The 19024-nt window shown below is 43.0% G+C and overlaps 1 protein-coding gene across 1 annotated transcript in view; it reads right to left on the bottom strand.

Moving 5' to 3' along the window:
* LOC140403431 (glutamate receptor ionotropic, delta-1-like) overlaps window positions 1-19024 on the bottom strand; it is a 1359932-nt gene that overhangs the window by 315753 nt on the left and 1025155 nt on the right. Inside the window, 1 exon segment of the mRNA XM_072491342.1 lies at window positions 4337-4456. Within this exon segment, the coding sequence (XP_072347443.1) occupies window positions 4337-4456 (120 nt within the window).

Raw genomic sequence — 19024 nt, 5'->3', positions numbered from 1 at the left:
GCCCACGTTGTTGCACCGAAACAAAAGCCATCTAACCTACACTATGCCATTATCATCCATATGTTTATCCAATAAACTTTTAAATGCCCTCAATGTTGGCGAGTTCACTACTGTAGCAGGTAGGGCATTCCACGGCCTCACTACTCTTTGCGTAAAGAACCTACCTCTGACCTCTGTCCTATATCTATTACCCCTCAGTTTAAAGTTATGTCCCCTCGTGCCAGCCATATCCATCCGCGGGAGAAGGCTCTCACTGTCCACCCTATCCAACCCCCTGATCATTTTGTATGCCTCTATTAAGTCTCCTCTTAACCTTCTTCTCTCCAACGAAAACAACCTCAAGTCCGTCAGCCTTTCCTCATAAGATTTTCCCTCCATACCAGGCAACATCCTGGTAAATCTCCTCTGCACCCGCTCCAAAGCCTCCACGTCCTTCCTATAATGCGGTAACCAGAACTGTACGCAATACTCCAAATGCGGCCGGACCAGAGTTCTGTACAGCTGCAACATGACCTCCCGACTCCGGAACTCAATCCCTCTACCAATAAAGGCCAACACTCCATAGGCCTTCTTCACAACCCTATCAACCTGGGTGGCAACTTTCAGGGATCTATGTACATGGACACCTAGATCCCTCTGCTCAGCCACACTTTCAAGAACTTTACCATTAGCCAAATATTCCGCATTCCTGTTATTCCTTCCAAAGTGAATCACCTCACACTTCTCTACATTAAACTCCATTTGCCACCTCTCAGCCCAGCTCTGCAGCTTATCTATATCCCTCTGTAACCTGCTACATCCTTCCACACTATCGACAACACCACCGACTTTAGTATCATCTGCAAATTTACTCACCCACCCTTCTGTGCCTTCCTCTAGGTCATTGATAAAAATGACAAACAGCAACGGCCCCAGAACAGATCCTTGTGGTACTCCACTTGTGACTGTACTCCATTCTGAACATTTCCCATCAACCACCACCCTCTGTCTTCTTTCAGCTAGCCAATTTCTGATCCACATCTCTAAATCACCCTTAATCCCCAGCCTCCGTATTTTTTGCAATAGCCTACCGTGGGGAACCTTATCAAACGCTTTGCAATGACCCAAGCCGGAATCGAACCTGGGACCATGGAGCTGTGAAGCAATTGTGCTATCCACAATGCTACCGTGCTGCCCTTAAGAACAAATAAATCTATACTATATAATTTTACCGTAATCCATGTACCTATCCAATAGCTGCTTGAAGGTCCCTAATGTTTCCGACTCAACTACTTCCACAGGCAGTGCATTCCATGCCCCCACTACTCTCTGGGTAAAGAACCTACCTCTGATATCCCTCCTATATCTTCCACCTTAAATTTATGTCCCCTTGTAATGGTGTGTTCCACCCGGGGAAAAAGTCTCTGACTGTCTACTCTATCTATTCCCCTGATCATCTTATAAACCTCTATCAAGTCGCCCCTCATCCTTCTCCGCTCTAATGAGAAAAGGCCTAGCACCCTCAACCTTTCCTCGTAAGACCTACTCTCCATTCCAGGCAACACCCTGGTAAATCTTCTTTGCACCTTTTCCAGAGCTTCCACATCCTTCCTAAAATGAGGTGACCAGAACTGTACACAGTACTCCAAATGTGGCCTTACCAAAGTTTTGTACAGCTGCATCATCACCTCACGGCTCTTAAATTCAATCCCTCTGTTAATGAACGCGAGCACACCATAGGCCTTCTTCACAGCTCTATCCACTTGAGTGGCAACTTTCAAAGATGTATGAACATAGACCCCAAGATCTCTCTGCTCCTCCACATTGCCAAGAACTCTACCGTTAACCCTGTATTCCGCATTCATATTTGTCCTTCCAAAATGGACAACCTCACACTTTTCAGGGTTAAACTCCATCTGCCACTTCTCAGCCCAGCTCTGCATCCTATCTATGTCTCTTTGCAGCCGACAACAGCCCTCCTTACTATCCACAACTCCACCAATCTTCGTATCGTCTGCAAATTTACTGACCCACCCTTCAACTCCCTCATCCAAGTCATTAATGAAAATCACAAACAGCAGAGGACCCAGAACTGATCCCTGCGGTACGCCACTGGTAACTGGGATCCAGGCTGAATATTTGTCATCCACCACCACTCTCTGACTTCTATCGGTTAGCCAGTTTGTTATCCAACTGGCCAAATTTCCCACTATCCCATGCCTCCTTACTTTCTGCATAAGCCTACCATGGGGAATTTTATCAAATGCGATAACACACTGCGATACCTCACTGCTGAACACACTGAGGGTCCCAGATTGCTGAGCGCACTGAGGGTCCCAGATTGCTGAACACACTGAGGGTCCCGGATTGCTGAACACACTGAGGGTCCCAGATTGCTGAACACTGGGGGTCCCAGATTCCTGAACACACTGAGGGTCCCAGATTGCTGAACACACTGAGGGTCCCAGATTGCTGAACACACTGAGGGTCCCGGATTCCTGAACACACTGAGGGTCCCAGATTGCTGAACACACTGAGGGTCCCAGATTGCTGAACACACTGAGGGTCCCAGATTGCTCAACACACTGAGGGTCCCAGATTGCTGAGCACACTGAGGGTCCCAGGCTGCTTACTCTGTGCCACCTTTCGAAGGTGACGTTGAAAGAGCTTTTGTAAGTTGCCGCAGTGGACCTTGGAGATAGTACAGACGGCTGACAGTGTGGTGGAGGGTTTGAATTTTTGTGGAAGGGGTTCCAATCAAGTGGGCTGCTTTGTCCTGGATGGTGTTGAGCCCCTTGAGTGTTGTTGGAGCTGCGCTCATCCAGGCAAGTGGAGAGTATTCCATTACACTCCTGACTTGTGCCTTGGAGATGGTGGACAGGCTTTGAGGAGTCAGGGGGTGAGTTATTCTCCGTAGAATTCTCAGCTTTTGATTTTCTTTTCTAGGTGAAGTATTTATATGGCCGGGTCCAGTTCAGTTTCTGGTCAATGGTAACTCCCAGGATGTTGATTGGGTTAATCTGTTCGAACATCATGGGAAATAATTAAATTCTCTTTCGTTGCAGACAGTATTTGTGTGGTGGGAATGTAACTGGCCACTTGCCAGCCAAAGCCTGAATGTTGTCCATTTTCTGCATTTGGACATGGACTGCTTCATTATCTGAGGAGTGCAAATGGTGCTGAACATTGTGCAGTCATCTGCAAACATCCCCACATCTGACCTTGTGGTGGAAGGGAGGTCATTGATGAAGCAGCTGAAGATGGTTGGACCGAGGACACTACCCTGAGGAACTCCTGCAGTGATGTCCTGGAGCTGAGATGATTGACCTCTAACCACCACAACCATCTTCCTTTGTGCCAGGAGTGACTCCAACCAGCGGAGAGTTTCCTCCAATTCCCATTGACTCCAGTGTAGTGATGGCTCCTATCATACTCGGTAAAATGCTGGCTTGATGTCAAGGGCAGTCACTCTCACCTCACCTCTGGCATTCAGCTCTTATGTCCATGTTTGAACTGAGGCTGTAATGAGGTCAGGAGCTGAGTGACCCTGGCGGAACCCAAAGTGAGTGTCCGTGAGCAGGTTATTGCTGAGTAAAAGCTGTTTGATAGCATTGTTGATGACTCCTTCCATCACGTGTCTGATGATCAAGAGCAGACTGATGGGGCAATTGGCCGGATTGAATTAGTCGTGCTATTTGTGTGCAGGATGTCCCTGGGTAATTTTCCACATTGGCAGGTCAAAACCAGTGTTATAGCTGGTACAGGAACACCTTGGTTAGGAGCGCGGCACATTCTGGAACACAAGGGTTCAGTACTATTGCTGGAACATTGTCAGGGCCCGTAGCCTTTGCAGTGTCCAGTGCCTTTTGGGATCTTGCTGTGTTCAGGTTGGCTACTCTATTTCCCTCCATCGCAATAGTGACGATGCTTCAGGAGCTCTGGACTGACTGTGAAACACTTTGGGAGTTGGTGTGAGACAGAAAGATGTTATACAACCTGATTTTGTTTCTTCCTCCCTTGGTGCTGGAATCCCACATAACGTTCCGGTTGTAACTTACATCGGGTTACTTGTCATTCCCGTTACAGTAAAGTCAAAGGCGAGTTTGGACTGAATGAGAACTCGTGCACAAGAACCCCAGATCGTAACAAGTGATGAGAGAGACTACCCCAAGAAGATTTTCAAAGTGACACAGATTCAATGCGAACAACACAAAGTGGAAACGCCTCCCATTAGGCAGAAATAGCAACGGATAATAATTGTTGAATCGGTTCGGTTTAGTTTTTACTTAAGCTCGAGTTGTGGACTCTCCTGGTTAGTTGTGTGCATTAAGGGAAGGAGAGAAAGATTTGTACTTACCCTTCGAATATCTTTCCCAAAGGTTTCACTGTAACTCGTGCCAAGGATCTCAAAATTAACATTGGTGTTTGACGCACCATTTGCGAATCCCATGGCTCCCGTTAGTCCAATAATTTGACCCTAGGGGAATAAGGCAAGAGAAGAGTTACTGACCACACGCACAGCATCACATGTTCCATCCAATGGCAGCTTCTCATTCACAGTGTGGATCCTGAACATTGAATTCAAGCTAAAGCCCTATAATAATTCTGGGAAAGGTTCCTGGGGCACAGTCATTTTTTAACATGGACTTCCTGGAGCGATGTAATGAGCACCTTATACATACAGTTGGATCTAGATCATGGCATTATACTCTCATAGAAACTGCAGTGGATTAAAATGATTTATAAATTAATAATGTAATACACCAGCATGGCGAGGGGAGGGGAACCACAGCAGCAGACCAACAAGTAGAGACTGGGGAGGAGCTTGAGACTCGCACAAATATCGCAAAGAGGGAGAGCAGGCAGAGAGAAGTCACTGATCGCAGTGGGTCTGGAGTGAGTTTGCTTCAACGCAAGAAGTACTGGTTAGTAAGTTTGCGGACGACACAAAGGTTGGTGGAATTGCGGATAGCGATGAGGACTGTCAGAGGATACAGCAGGATTTAGATCGTTTGGAGAGTGGGCGGAGAGATGGCAGATGGAGTTTAATCCGGACAAATGTGAGGTAATGCATTTTGGAAGGTCTAATACAGGTAGGGAATATACAGTGAATGGCAGAACCCTCAAGATAATTGACAGTCAGAGAGATCTGTCAGCACGGTAGCATAGTGGTTAGCACACTTGCTTCACAGCTCCAGGGTCCCAGGTTCGATTCCCGGCTTGGGTCACTGTCTGTACGGAGTCTGCATGTTCTCCCCATGTCTGCGTGGGTTTCCTCCGGGTGCTGCGGTTTCCTCCCACAGTCCAAAGATGTGCAGGTTAGGTGGATTGGCCATGCTATATTGCCCTTAGTGTCCAAAATTACCCTTAGTGTTGGGTGGGGTTACTGGGTTATGGGGATAGGGTAGAGGTGTTGACCTTGGGTAGGGCGCTCTTTCCAAGAGCCGGTGCAGACTCGATGGGCCGAATGGCCTCCTTCTGTACTGTAAATTCAATGATTCTATGGTCTAGGTGTACAAGTCCACAGGTCACTGAAAGGGGCAACACAGGTGGAGAAGGTAGTCAAGAAGGCATACGGCATGCTTGCCTTCATTGGCCGGGGCATTGAGTATAAGAATTGGCAAGTCATGTTGCAGCTGTATAGAACCTTAGTTAGGCCACACTTGGAGTATAGTGTTCAATTCTGGTCGCCACACTACCAGAAGGATGTGGAGGCTTTAGAGAGGGTGCAGAAGAGATTTACCAGAATGTTGCCTGGTATGGAGGGCATTAGCTATGAGGAGCGGTTGAAAAAACTCGGTTTGTTCTCACTGGAACGACGGAGACTGAGGGGCGAGCTGAGGCAGGGGGGTGGGGATGGGGGGGGGGGGGGGGGGGGAGAGAAATAGCTAGAGCCGGGAGACTCTGGCTTCAAACGGTTTGAACATATTGAGATGATCATTTAAATACACTCAGCTGCATTAATCAGATTGCTCTGGCATCGGGGGTCGCTGGCATCGGGGGTCGCTGGCATCGGGGGTCGCTGGCATTGCCCACCATACAGTGCCTGCTGCGAACTCCGTTTATGGGCTCTCCCATTATTACCCAGAATAACGGCATGTGCGTGTGCGTGTGTGGAGAAACGCCCCATAATCTACAAAACCAGTTGCCATTAACTCCCAGTATCTACAATACATCACATCCTGGCCAACACACACCTGGGTTATCTGATCATTCACTTGTTTGTTTTGGGAGCTTGCTGTGTGTAAATTGGTTCTGCTGCCCCAACATAACAATAACGACATTGCACAGGCATGTTGGGACATGCCGAAGTCACGAAAGTACCAGATAAATGTACCTTCTTTCTCCTTTTTACACCAGTTTCAGTTGTTGCCATTCTATCAAATTCTGATTGTGCAAATTGCTTTGTGTACACTTGCAGGATACCGATTGGCTGTGCCAGGAAGCATACTTGGGTAAATACATTACTGCGAGGAGCATTTCTGAGTGATTGATATTTTTGGCTCACTCTGTTGGACACATCTTAAAGTTTAGTTTTGCAAGCAGGGAGCGTCCTGCAATGTTGAAAAGTGACTTCACGGAGTAGGATACAGGCCACCTGGCCCTGGGTCTGAGCGATGTGGGAAATGGGAGATCAGTTTGCAGGATGTGTGTTGGGTTTCTGAGTGAGGTGGTGTTTGAGTCACTGCTGTTTGTACAATGGGACAGGGGTTCACATCTTGTTCTTCTTTCCAGGACACGGAATGAGAGGGGAGTTCAAACACTGAGATTCTGCAAGTCAGTTTTCACAGGCAGAAGGTGGATTCTGATTCAGTCATGGTGTTGAAGCAGCACTTGGCACTGACTGGCAAACTAATTACATAATTATCAGGACACATTGCTAATAACAACAGCAACGTCCCTGAAAGATCTATGGCGCTGTTACCCAACCATCTGTGAGCACACATAAAAGCTGTCATTTATAGTCTGATCTATTCCCCAAACACTGCTGCATTTGTGAAAGAGAGCAATCAGCAGATACCAAATAACACCATTTTCAGCGGGAAGGTCCCTGTTTCTTCATTCATCGCTGTTAGCTCAAATATTTAAAGCCAATTCGTGGCGATTATGGATCTGTTGCTGTGCCTCCACCATGGGAATATGCCCAGGAATTCTGATTCTCACCGCCCCTCCACGAACCCCCCCCCCCCTCCCCGCTCTACCCTGCCTCTGCCCCACACCGAGTACTTCGCCGGTGTTCCATAATGACGTGGCCGAGGTTGGAAACATGGTGGAGCAGATGGGGAATGCAAGTCAGGAAGCGATTCCCACACTTAGCCATGCAAATCTATGCATGGCGAGGACTCAGAGGGATTCCCGAGGGAATCCCGTGATCGGCCCACCATTTTGAGCGGGCTGGTCACTCCCCCACATTGCAATTCAACCCCCACCCCCCCAGATTGTCTGGATCACCCCCTCCCCTCCTAGTATGGGGTGGCCCACCCCACCCCCTCCTATAGAGATCCTCACGTCCCACGGCGACCCCCTAACTAAAGGGACCCCTTGACTAAAGGGACTCACCACCCACAACCCCCTCCACCACCCCCAGAAGAGAGACCCCTGTCTGGAAGCTAGCGTGCATCCAGACAGAGGCAGTGAAAAGATTCACTGCTTTAACACTCACCTGGACAATACACCTGCTGGCTCAGACATAGGAAGTACACCTGTCAATTCCTGGAAACAGTAAACCTGTTAGCTGGGTTTAAACCCCCTCAGATCTTTGATTTTCAAACCAATCAGTCATTTCTCTTTGGTATTGATTTTATTGGGTACGTTGTGATTGACAGCTTCCAGCCCCCCCCCCCCCAAAACTGTCAACATTATTCCATTCATCTTCCTTCATAGTTGAGTAACTTTGAAGTGGCCCAACCACAATTTTTATAGACATCAAGCTTTGATTAACAGCTCCTGGACCACTTCAAACAGAGTTAAGTACTTGTCAGTTTCTAGCTGACCACCTCAAACTCACACAACCTTGAAGGGAGGTGATTGGAAAGCACTTAATTCTGTTTGAAGCGGTCCAGGAGCTGTCAATCAAAGCTTGATGTTTGTAAACATTGAGGTTTCAGCACTTAGAGTCACTCTCCCATGAAGGGAGATGAATGAAACAAAGCTGCGGCTAGTGTGTGGAAGCTGTCAATCACAGCCAACTACTAAAGATGAATGAATGGATCGGAGGGGTTTGAACACAGATCACTGCTGTTCTCATTCCAGGAATGGACACCTAGTGCTACCAGGTAAATGTTACAACTGTGATTTCTGTCACTGCCGCTGTCTGGGCTGCTCTCCAGCTTACAGACAGGGGTCTGTTTTCTGCAGGACCCCTCTATTTAGGGGGTTCCTGTGAGGGGTTCCTCTAATTAGGGGATCTCTGTGAGGGTCCCTCTAGTTAGGGGATCTCTGTGAGGGTCCCTCTAGTTAGGGGATCTCTGTGAGGGTCCCTCTAGTTAGGGGATCTCTGTGAGGGTCCCTCTAGTTAGGGGATCTCTGTGAGGGAATGTCAGAATTGCAGATTCCTTTCATGTATAATTTATAAATTAAGTAGCAAGGCAGAGACGGGGTTGGCGGAAGAAAACTCAATAAAAGGTTAGCGGAGTTGTGCTAAAAACCCCAACAGGGAGTGTAAACAAAGATTGCATGCAGCGTCAGTCTGGAGGGGGGGGAGGGGGGTTAATGGGCCAAATGGCTACTGTTCGACTTTCTGAGTTTTCTATGAATTAGTATCAAAATTTGAATCTAGGTGGGAATTCGAAGCTGGGTGGGGAGGAAGTGCTTTTTGTGACTGGTAAGTAGTGTTTCTGTTTTCTGTTTCTTTTCATTGGTATATTTATTTATTTTTTTCTTCGTTGTTTATTTATTTATTTAAAATTTTTGGGGGGAAATTGTAATTGTTGAAGTTAACCGAAGGTTTAAGACATGGCAGGAGATCTCAGACCCATGTCATGCTCCTCGTCTGCGATGTGGGAGCTCAGGGACACGTCCACTGTCCCTGGCTCCTTCACGTGCAAGAAGTGTGTCCAGTTGCAGCTCCTGTTAGACCGCTTGACGGCTCTGGAGCTGCGGGTGGACTCACTTTGGAGCATCCGCGATGCTGAGGACGTCGTGGATAGCACGTTTAGCGAGTTGGTCACATCGCAGGTGAAAGGTACTGAGGGAGATAGAAAATGGGTGACCAAAAGACAGAGCAAGAGTAGGAAGGCAGTGCAGGTGTCCTCTGCGGTCATCTCCCTGCAAAACAGATATACCGCTTTGGATACTGTTGAGAGAGATGTCTCACCAGGGGAAGGCAGCAGCAGCCAGGTTCATGGCACCGTGGCTGGCTCTGCTGCGCAGCTGGGCAGGAAGAAGAATGGCAGGGCTACAGTGATAGGGGACTCAATTGTAAGGGGAATAGACAGGCGGTTCTGCGGACGCAATCGAGACTCCAGGTTGGTATGTTGCCTCCCTGGTGCAAGGGTCAAGGATGTCTCGGAGCGGCTGCAGGACATTCTGGGGGGGCGAGGGTGAACAGCCAGCTGTCGTGGTGCACATAGGCACCAACGATATAGGTAAAAAACGGGACGAGGTCCTACAAGCTGAATTTAGGGAGCTAGGAGTTAAACTAAAAAGTAGGACCTCAAAGGTAGTAATCTCAGGATTGCTACCAGTGCCACGAGCTAGTCAAAGTAGGAATGTCAGGATAGAGAGGATGAATACGTGGCTCGAGAGATGGTGCAAGAGGGAGGGATTCAAATTCCTGGGACATTGGAACCGGTTCTGGGGGAGGTGGGACCAGTACAAACCGAACGGTCTGCACCTGGGCAGGACTGGAACCGATGTCCTAGGGGGGGTGTTTGCTAGAGCTGTTGGGGAGAGTTTAAACTAATGTGGCAGGGGGATGGGAACCGATGCAGGAAGTTGGAAGGTAGTAAAACAGGGACAGAAATAAAAGGCAGTAAGGGGGAAAGTGTAAGGCAGAGAAGCCATAGTCAAAAATTAAAAAGGGCGACAGTACAAGGTACAGTGACTGAGGGGAGCTCAGTGAATAGGACCAGGAAGACGAAAATAAATAAAACGGGAAGTGAAAATATTAATGGTAAGCGACGCGGCAGGTTGTTACAGGAAGATATGGGTTCGACGACAAGGAAAATTAGGAGAAAGGTTAAGAGGAAATATAACTTAGGAGTGGTTACTGATCGAGGTGTTAAGATTCAGAACAGAGGTAAAAAAGCCAACATAAGTGTACTTTACCTGAATGCTCGTAGTATTCGGAATAAAGTAAATGAGTTGATGGCGCAAATCGTCGTGAATGACTATGATTTAGTGGCCATTACTAAAACATGGTTAAAGGATGGTCACGACTGGGAGTTAAATATCCGAGGGTATCAAACTTTTCGGAAGGACAGAGTGGATGGTAAGGGAGGTGGTGTAGCTCTGTTATTTAAGGATGACATCCGGGCAACAGTAAGGGATGACATCGGTGCTATGGAGGATAAGGTTGAATCCATTTGGGTGGAAATCAGGAATAGTAAGGCGAAAAAGTCACTGATAGGAGTAATCTATAGGCTACCAAATAGTAACATTATGGTGGGGCAGGCAATAAACAAAGAAATAACAGATGCATGTAGAAATGGTACAGCAGTTACATTAGGGGATTTTAATCTACATGTTATTGGGTGAACCAGGTCAGTCAAGGCAGCCTTGAGGAGGAGTTTATAGAATGTATCCGCGATAGTTTCCTAGAACAGTATGTAATGGAACCTACGGGGGAACAAGCGGTCCTAGATCTGGTCCTGTGTAATGAGACAGGATTGATTCAGGATCTCATAGTTAGGGATCCTCTCGGAAGGAGCGATCACAATATGGTGGAATTTAAAATACAGATGGAGGGTGAGAAGGTAAAATCAAGCACTAGTGTTTTGTGCTAAAACAAAGGAGATTACAATGGGATGAGAGAAGAACTAGCTAAAGACGGGGAGCAAAGACTTTATAGTGAAACAGTTGAGGAACAGTGGAGAACCTTCCAAGTGATTTTTCACAGAGCTCAGCAAAGGTTTATACCAACAAAAAGGAAGGACGGTAAAAAGAGGGAAAATCGACCATGGATATCTAAGGAAATAAGGGAGAGTATCAAATTGAAGGAAAAAACATACAAAGTAGCAAAGATCAGTGGGAGACTAGAGGACTGGGAAATCTTTAGTGGGCAACAGGAAGCTACTAAAAAAGCTATAAAGAAGAGTAAGATAGATTATGAGAGTAAACTTGCTCAGAATATAAAAACAGATAGTAAAAGTTTCTACAAATACATAAAACAAAAAAGAGTGGCTAAGGTAAATATTGGTCCTTTAGAGGATGAGAAGGGAGATTTAATAATGGGAGATGAGGAAATGGCTGAGGAACTGAACAGGTTTTTTCGGTCGGTCTTCACAGTGGAAGACATAAATAACATGCCAGTGACTGATGGAAATGAGGCTATGACAGGTGAGGACCTTGAGAGGATTGTTATCACCAAGGAGGTAGTGATGGGCAAGCTAATGGGGCTAAAGGTAGACAAGTCTCCTGGACCTGATGGAATGCATCCCAGAGTGCTAAAAGAGATGGCTAGGGAAATTGCAAATACACTAGTGATAATTTACCAAAATTCACTAGACTCTGGGGTGGTCCCGGCGGATTGGAAATTAGCAAACGTTTAAAAAAGGAGGTAGGCAGAAAGCGGGTAATTATAGGCCAGTGAGCTTAACTTCGGTAGTAGGGAAGATGCTGGAATCTATCATCAAGGAAGAAATAGCGAGGCATCTGGATGGAAATTGTCCCATTGGACAGGCGCAGCATGGGTTCATAAAGGGCAGGTCGTGCCTAACTAATTTAGAGGAATTTTTTGAGGACATTAACAGTGTTGTAGATAACGGGGAGCCAATGGATGTGGTATATCTGGATTTCCAGAAAGCCTTTGACAAGGTGCCACACAAAAGGTTGTTGCATAAGATAAAGATGCATGGCATTAAGGGGAAAGTAGTAGCATGGATAGTGTATTGGTTAATTAATAGAAAGCAAAGAGTGGGGATTAATGGGTGTTTCTCTGGTTAGCAATCAGTAGCTAGTGGTGTCCCTCAGGGATCAGTGTTGGGCCCACAACTGTTCACAATTTACATAGATGATTTGGAGTTGGGGACCAAGGGCAATGTGTCCAAGTTTGCAGACGACACTAAGATGAGTGGTAAAGCAAAAAGTGCAGAAGATGCTGGAAGTCTGCAGAGGGATTTGGATAGGCTAAGTGAATGGGCTAGGGTCTGACAGATGGAATACAGTGTTGACAAATGTGAGGTTCTCCATTTTGGTAGGAATAACAGCAAAAGGGATTATTATTTAAATGATAAAATATTAAAACATGCTGCTGTGCAGAGAGACCTGGGTGTGCTAGTGCATGAGTCGCAAAAAGTTGGTTTTCAGGTCCAACAGGTGATTAAGAAGGCAAATGGTATTTTGTCCTTCATTGCTAGAGGGATGGAGTTTAAGACTAGGGAGGTTCTGCTGCAATTGTATAAGGTGTTAGTAAGGCCACACCTGGAGTATTGTGTTCAGTTTTGATCTCCTTACTTGAGAAAGGACATACTGGCACTGGAGGGTGTGCAGAGGAGATTCACTAGGTTAATCCCAGAGCTGAAGGGGTTGGATTACGAAGAGAGGTTGAGTAAACTGGGACTGTACTCGTTGGAATTTAGAAGGATGAGGGGGGATCTCATAGAAACATATAAGATTATGAAGGGAATAGATAGGATAGATGCGGGCAGGTTGTTTCCACTGGCGCGTGAAAGCAGAACTAGGGGAAGTAGATTTAGGATTGAGTTTAGGAGGAACTTCTTCACCCAAAGGGTTGTGAATCTATGGAATTCCTTGCCCAGTGAAGCAGGAGAGGCTCCTTCATTAAATGTTTTTAAGATAAAGATAGATAGTTTTTTGAAGAATAAAGGGATTAAGGGTTATGGTGTTCGGGCCGGAAAGTGGAGCTGAGTCCACAAAAGATCAGCCATGATCTCATTGAATGGTGGAGCAGGCTCGAGGGGCCAGATGGCCTACTCCTGCTCCTAGTTCTTATGTTCTAAAATCCCGCTCCTAACTCCCTGACAGAGAGTGAAACTTTCTCAAACAACCTGGATTCATAAATCACGGAAATGAAAGAGGAGGTGGACAATTGCTTCTTATTCAAGAAATGTCTTCAGTGTGAACCACTGGATACTTTTAGGATTCTGAAGGAAATTGACAAAGATGTCGGAACAGTGTGCAGAGTGCTTCAGACTTCAAACTGCATGTGACACATTCAGCAAAATATCGGATACTCAGGGGGTTTGACAGGGTCGATGCTGAGAGGGTGTTTCCCCTTGTGGGAGAGTCTAGGACCAGAGGGCATCATCTCAGAGTGAGAGGTCGCCCATTTCAGACAGAGATGAGGAGGAATTTCTTCTCTCAGAGGGGAGCGAATCAATGGAATTCTTTACCGCAGAGAGCTGTAGAGGCTGGGCCGTTCAGTATGTTCAAGGCTGAGACAGACAGGTTTTTATTCGTTGAGAGAATCGAGGGTTATGGGGTTAAGGTAGGAAAGTGGAGTTGAGGATTATTTTAGATGTCATGACCTCACTGAATGGTGGAGCAGGCTAGATGGGCTGAAGGGCCGACTTCTGCTTCTAGGGCTTATGATCTTACTAGAATCTGGAAGAAGTCTGTACGGAGACGGCGCAGAGCAGGATCTGAATATTACAGTTTCAGCCTGAAAACCTGAACCAGCAGACACAACGTAGACTCCATAATAACATCACTGAATCAATGTGCACTTTATGAAATCCACTGCAATTTTTGTTATCATTTATAATCCAATCATAGTCTGAGCAAAACTGCAATCAAATTCCATGTTGGCGACAAAATGCATCCTTCACATTTTCTAACAGCTGATAGCAATGCAGCCTTGACATCAAAAGATGCAAAACAAACGCTATATTAACACTCACACAGTCACTGTATTAACACTCACAAAGTCACTATATTAACACTCACACAGTCACTGTATTAACACTCACACAGTCACTATATTAACACTCACACAGTCACTGTATTAACACTCACACAGTCACTGTATTGACACTCACACAGTCACTGTATTGACACTCACACAGTCACTATATTGACACTCACAAAGTCACTGTATTAACACTCACACAGTCACTATATTGACACTCACAAAGTCACTATATTAACACTCACACAGTCACTATATTGACACTCACACAGTCACTATATTGACACTCACAAAGTCACTATATTAACACTCACACAGTCACTATATTAACACTCACACAGTCACTATATTGACACTCACAAAGTCACTGTATTAACACTCACAAAGTCACTATATTGACACTCACACAGTCACTATATTAACACTCACACAGTCACTATATTGACACTCACAAAGTCACTATATTAACACTCACAAAGTCACTGTATTAACACTCACAAAGTCACTATATTAACACTCACACAGTCACTATATTAACACTCACAAAGTCACTATATTAACACTCACACAGTCACTATATTAACACTCACAGTCACTATATTAACACTCACACAGTCACAATATTAACACTCACACAGTCACTATATTGACACTCACAAAGTCATTGTATTAACACTCACAAAGTCACTATATTGACACTCAAAGTCACTGTATTAACACTCACACAGTCACTATGTTAACACTCACACAGTCACTATATTAACACTCACAAAGTCACTATATTAACACTCACACAGTCACTATATTAAGACTCACACAGTCACTATATTGACACTCACAAAGTCACTGTATTAACACTCACAAAGTCACTGTATTAACACTCGCAAAGTCACTATATTAACACTCACACAGTCACTATATTAACACTCACGCAGTCACTATATTAACACTCACAAAGTCACTATATTAACACTCACAAAGTCACTATATAAACACTTACAGTCACTATATTAACACTCACAAAGTCAGTATATTAACACTCACAAAGACATGATATTAACAATCAGAAAGTCACAATATTAACACTAACAGACTCACTATATTAACACTCACACAGTCACTATATTAACACTCACAAAGTCACTATATTAACACTCACAAAGTCACTGTATTGACACTCACAAAGTCACTATATTGACACTCGCACAGTCACTATATTAAAACTCACACAGTCACTATATTAACACTCACACAGTCACTATATTAACACTCACACAGTCACTATATTAACATTCACAAAGTCAGTATATTAACACTCACAAAGGCAGTATATTAACACTCACAAAGTCAGTATATTAATACTCACAAAGTCACTATATTAACACACAAAGTCACTATATTAACACTCACAAAGTCACACTATTAACTCTCACAAAGTCACTATATTAACACATAGTCACAACATTAACAATCACAAAGTCACAATATTAACACTCTCACAGTCACTATATTAACATTCACACAGTCACTAAATTAACACTCACAAAGTCACTATATTAACACTCACACAGTCACTATATTAACACTCACACAGTCATAATATTAACACTCACAAAGTCACTATATTGACACTCACACAGTCACTACATTGACCCTCACACAATCACAATATTAACACTCACACAGTCACTATATTAACACTCACAAAGTCACTATATTAACACTCACACAGTCACTATATTAACAGTCATACAGTCACTATATTAACACTCACAAAGTCAGTATATTAACACTCACAAAGTCACTATATTAAAACTCACACAGTCACTATATTGACACTCACACAGTCACTATATTGACACTCACACAGTCACTATATTGACACTCAGTCACTATATTGACACTCACACCGTCACTATATTAACACTCACACAGTCACGATATTAACACTCACACAGACACTATATTAACACTCACAAAGTCAGTATATAAACACTCACAAAGTCAGAATATTAATACTCACAAAGTCACTATATTAACACTCACAAAGTCACTATTTTAACACTCACAAAGTCACTATTTTAACACTCACAAAGTCACACTATTAACTCTCACAAAGTCACTATATTAACACTCACACAGTCACTATATTAATACTCACAAAGTCACTATATTAACACTCCCAAAGTCACTATATTAACACTCACACAGTCACAATATTAACACTCACACAGTCACTATATTAATACTCACACAGTCACTATATTGACACTCACAAAGTCACTACATTGACACTCACAAAGTCACTATATTAACACTCACACAGTCACTATATTAACACTCACAATGTCACTATATTAACACTCACAAAGTCAGTATGTTAACACTAACACAGTCACTATATTGACACTCACAAAGTCACTATATTAACACTCACACAGTCACTATATTAAGACTCACAAAGTCACTATATTAACACTCACAAAGTCACAATATTAAGAATCACACAGTCACTATATTAACACTCACAAAGTCACAATATTAACACTCACAAAGTCACTATATTAACACACAAAGTCACTATATTAACACTCACACAGTCACTATATTAACACTCACACAGTCACTATATTAACACTCACAAAGTCACTATATTAACACTCACAGTCACAATATTAACACTCACACAGTCACTATATTAACACTCACAATGTCACTATATTAACACTCACAAAGTCACTATATTAACACTCACAAAGTCACAATATTAACACTCACAAAGTCACTATATTAACACTCACACAGTCACTATATTAACACTCACAAAGTCACTATATTAACACTCACACAGTCACTATATTAACACTCACAGTCACTATATTAACACTCACACAGTCACAATATTAACACTCACACAGTCACTATATTGACACTCACAAAGTCACTGTATTAACACTCACAAAGTCACTATATTGACACTCAAAGTCACTGTATTAACACTCACACAGTCACTATGTTAACACTCACACAGTCACTATATTAACACTCACAAAGTCACTATATTAACACTCACACAGTCACTATATTAAGACTCACACAGTCACTATATTGACACTCACAAAGTCACTGTATTAACACTCACAAAGTCACTGTATTAACACTCGCAAAGTCACTATATTAACACTCACACAGTCACTATATTAACACTCACGCAGTCACTATATTAACACTCACAAAGTCACTATATTAACACTCACAAAGTCACTATATAAACACTTACAGTCACTATATTAACACTCACAAAGTCAGTATATTAACACTCACAAAGACATGATATTAACAATCAGAAAGTCACAATATTAACACTAACAGACTCACTATATTAACACTCACACAGTCACTATATTAACACTCACAAAGTCACTATATTAACACTCACAAAGTCACTGTATTGACACTCACAAAGTCACTATATTGACACTCGCACAGTCACTATATTAAAACTCACACAGTCACTATATTAACACTCACACAGTCACTATATTAACACTCACACAGTCACTATATTAACAGTCACAAAGACACAATATTAACACTCACAAAGTCAGTATATTAACACTCACAAAGTCAGTATATTAATATTCACAAAGTCACTATATTAACACACAAAGTCACTATATTAACAATCACAAAGTCACACTATTAACTCTCACAAAGTCACTATATTAACACATAGTCACAACATTGACAATCACAAAGTCACAATATTAACACTCTCACAGTCACTATATTAACATTCACACAGTCACTAAATTAACACTCACAAAGTCACTATATTAACACTCACACAGTCACTATATTAACACTCACACAGTCATAATATTAACACTCACAAAGTCACTATATTGACACTCACACAGTCACTATATTGACCCTCACACAATCACAATATTAACACTCACACAGTCACTATATTAACACTCACAAAGTCACTATATTAACACTCACACAGTCACTATATTAACAGTCATACAGTCACTATATTAACACTCACAAAGTCAGTATATTAACACTCACAAAGTCACTATATTAAAACTCACACAGTCACTATATTGACACTCACACAGTCACTATATTGACACTCACACAGTCACTATATTGACACTCAGTCACTATATTGACACTCACACAGTCACTATATTAACACTCACACAGTCACGATATTAACACTCACAAAGTCAGTATATTAACACTCACAAAGTCAGAATATTAATACTCACAAAGTCACTATATTAACACTCACAAAGTCACTATTTTAACACTCACAGTCACACTATTAACTCTCACAAAGTCACTATATTAACACTCACACAGTCACTATATTAATACTCACAAAGTCACTATATTAACACTCACAAAGTCACTATATTAACACTCACAAAGTCACTATATTGACACTCCCAAAGTCACTATATTAACACTCACACAGTCACAATATTAACACTCACACAGTCACTATATTAATACTCACACAGTCACTATATTGACACTCACAAAGTCACTACATTGACACTCACAAAGTCACTATATTAACACTCACACAGTCACTATATTAACACTCACAATGTCACTATATTAACACTCACAAAGTCAGTATGTTAACACTAACACAGTCACTATATTGACACTCACAAAGTCACTATATTAACACTCACACAGTCACTATATTAAGACTCACAAAGTCACTATATTAACACTCACAAAGTCACAATATTAAGAATCACACAGTCACTATATTAACACTCACAAAGTCACAATATTAACACTCACAAAGTCACTATATTAACACACAAAGTCACTATATTAACACTCACACAGTCACTATATTAACACTCACACAGTCACTATATTAACACTCACACAGTCACTATATTAACACTCACAAAGACATGATATTAACAATCAGAAAGTCACATTATTAACACTAACAGACTCACTATATTAACACTCACACAG

The sequence above is a fragment of the Scyliorhinus torazame genome, chromosome 28, assembly GCF_047496885.1.
Source record: "Scyliorhinus torazame isolate Kashiwa2021f chromosome 28, sScyTor2.1, whole genome shotgun sequence".
NCBI classification, from domain to species: domain Eukaryota; kingdom Metazoa; phylum Chordata; class Chondrichthyes; order Carcharhiniformes; family Scyliorhinidae; genus Scyliorhinus; species Scyliorhinus torazame.
The sequence above is the reverse complement of the archived record's forward strand: the minus strand, read 5'-3'. Positions and strand labels throughout refer to the sequence as shown.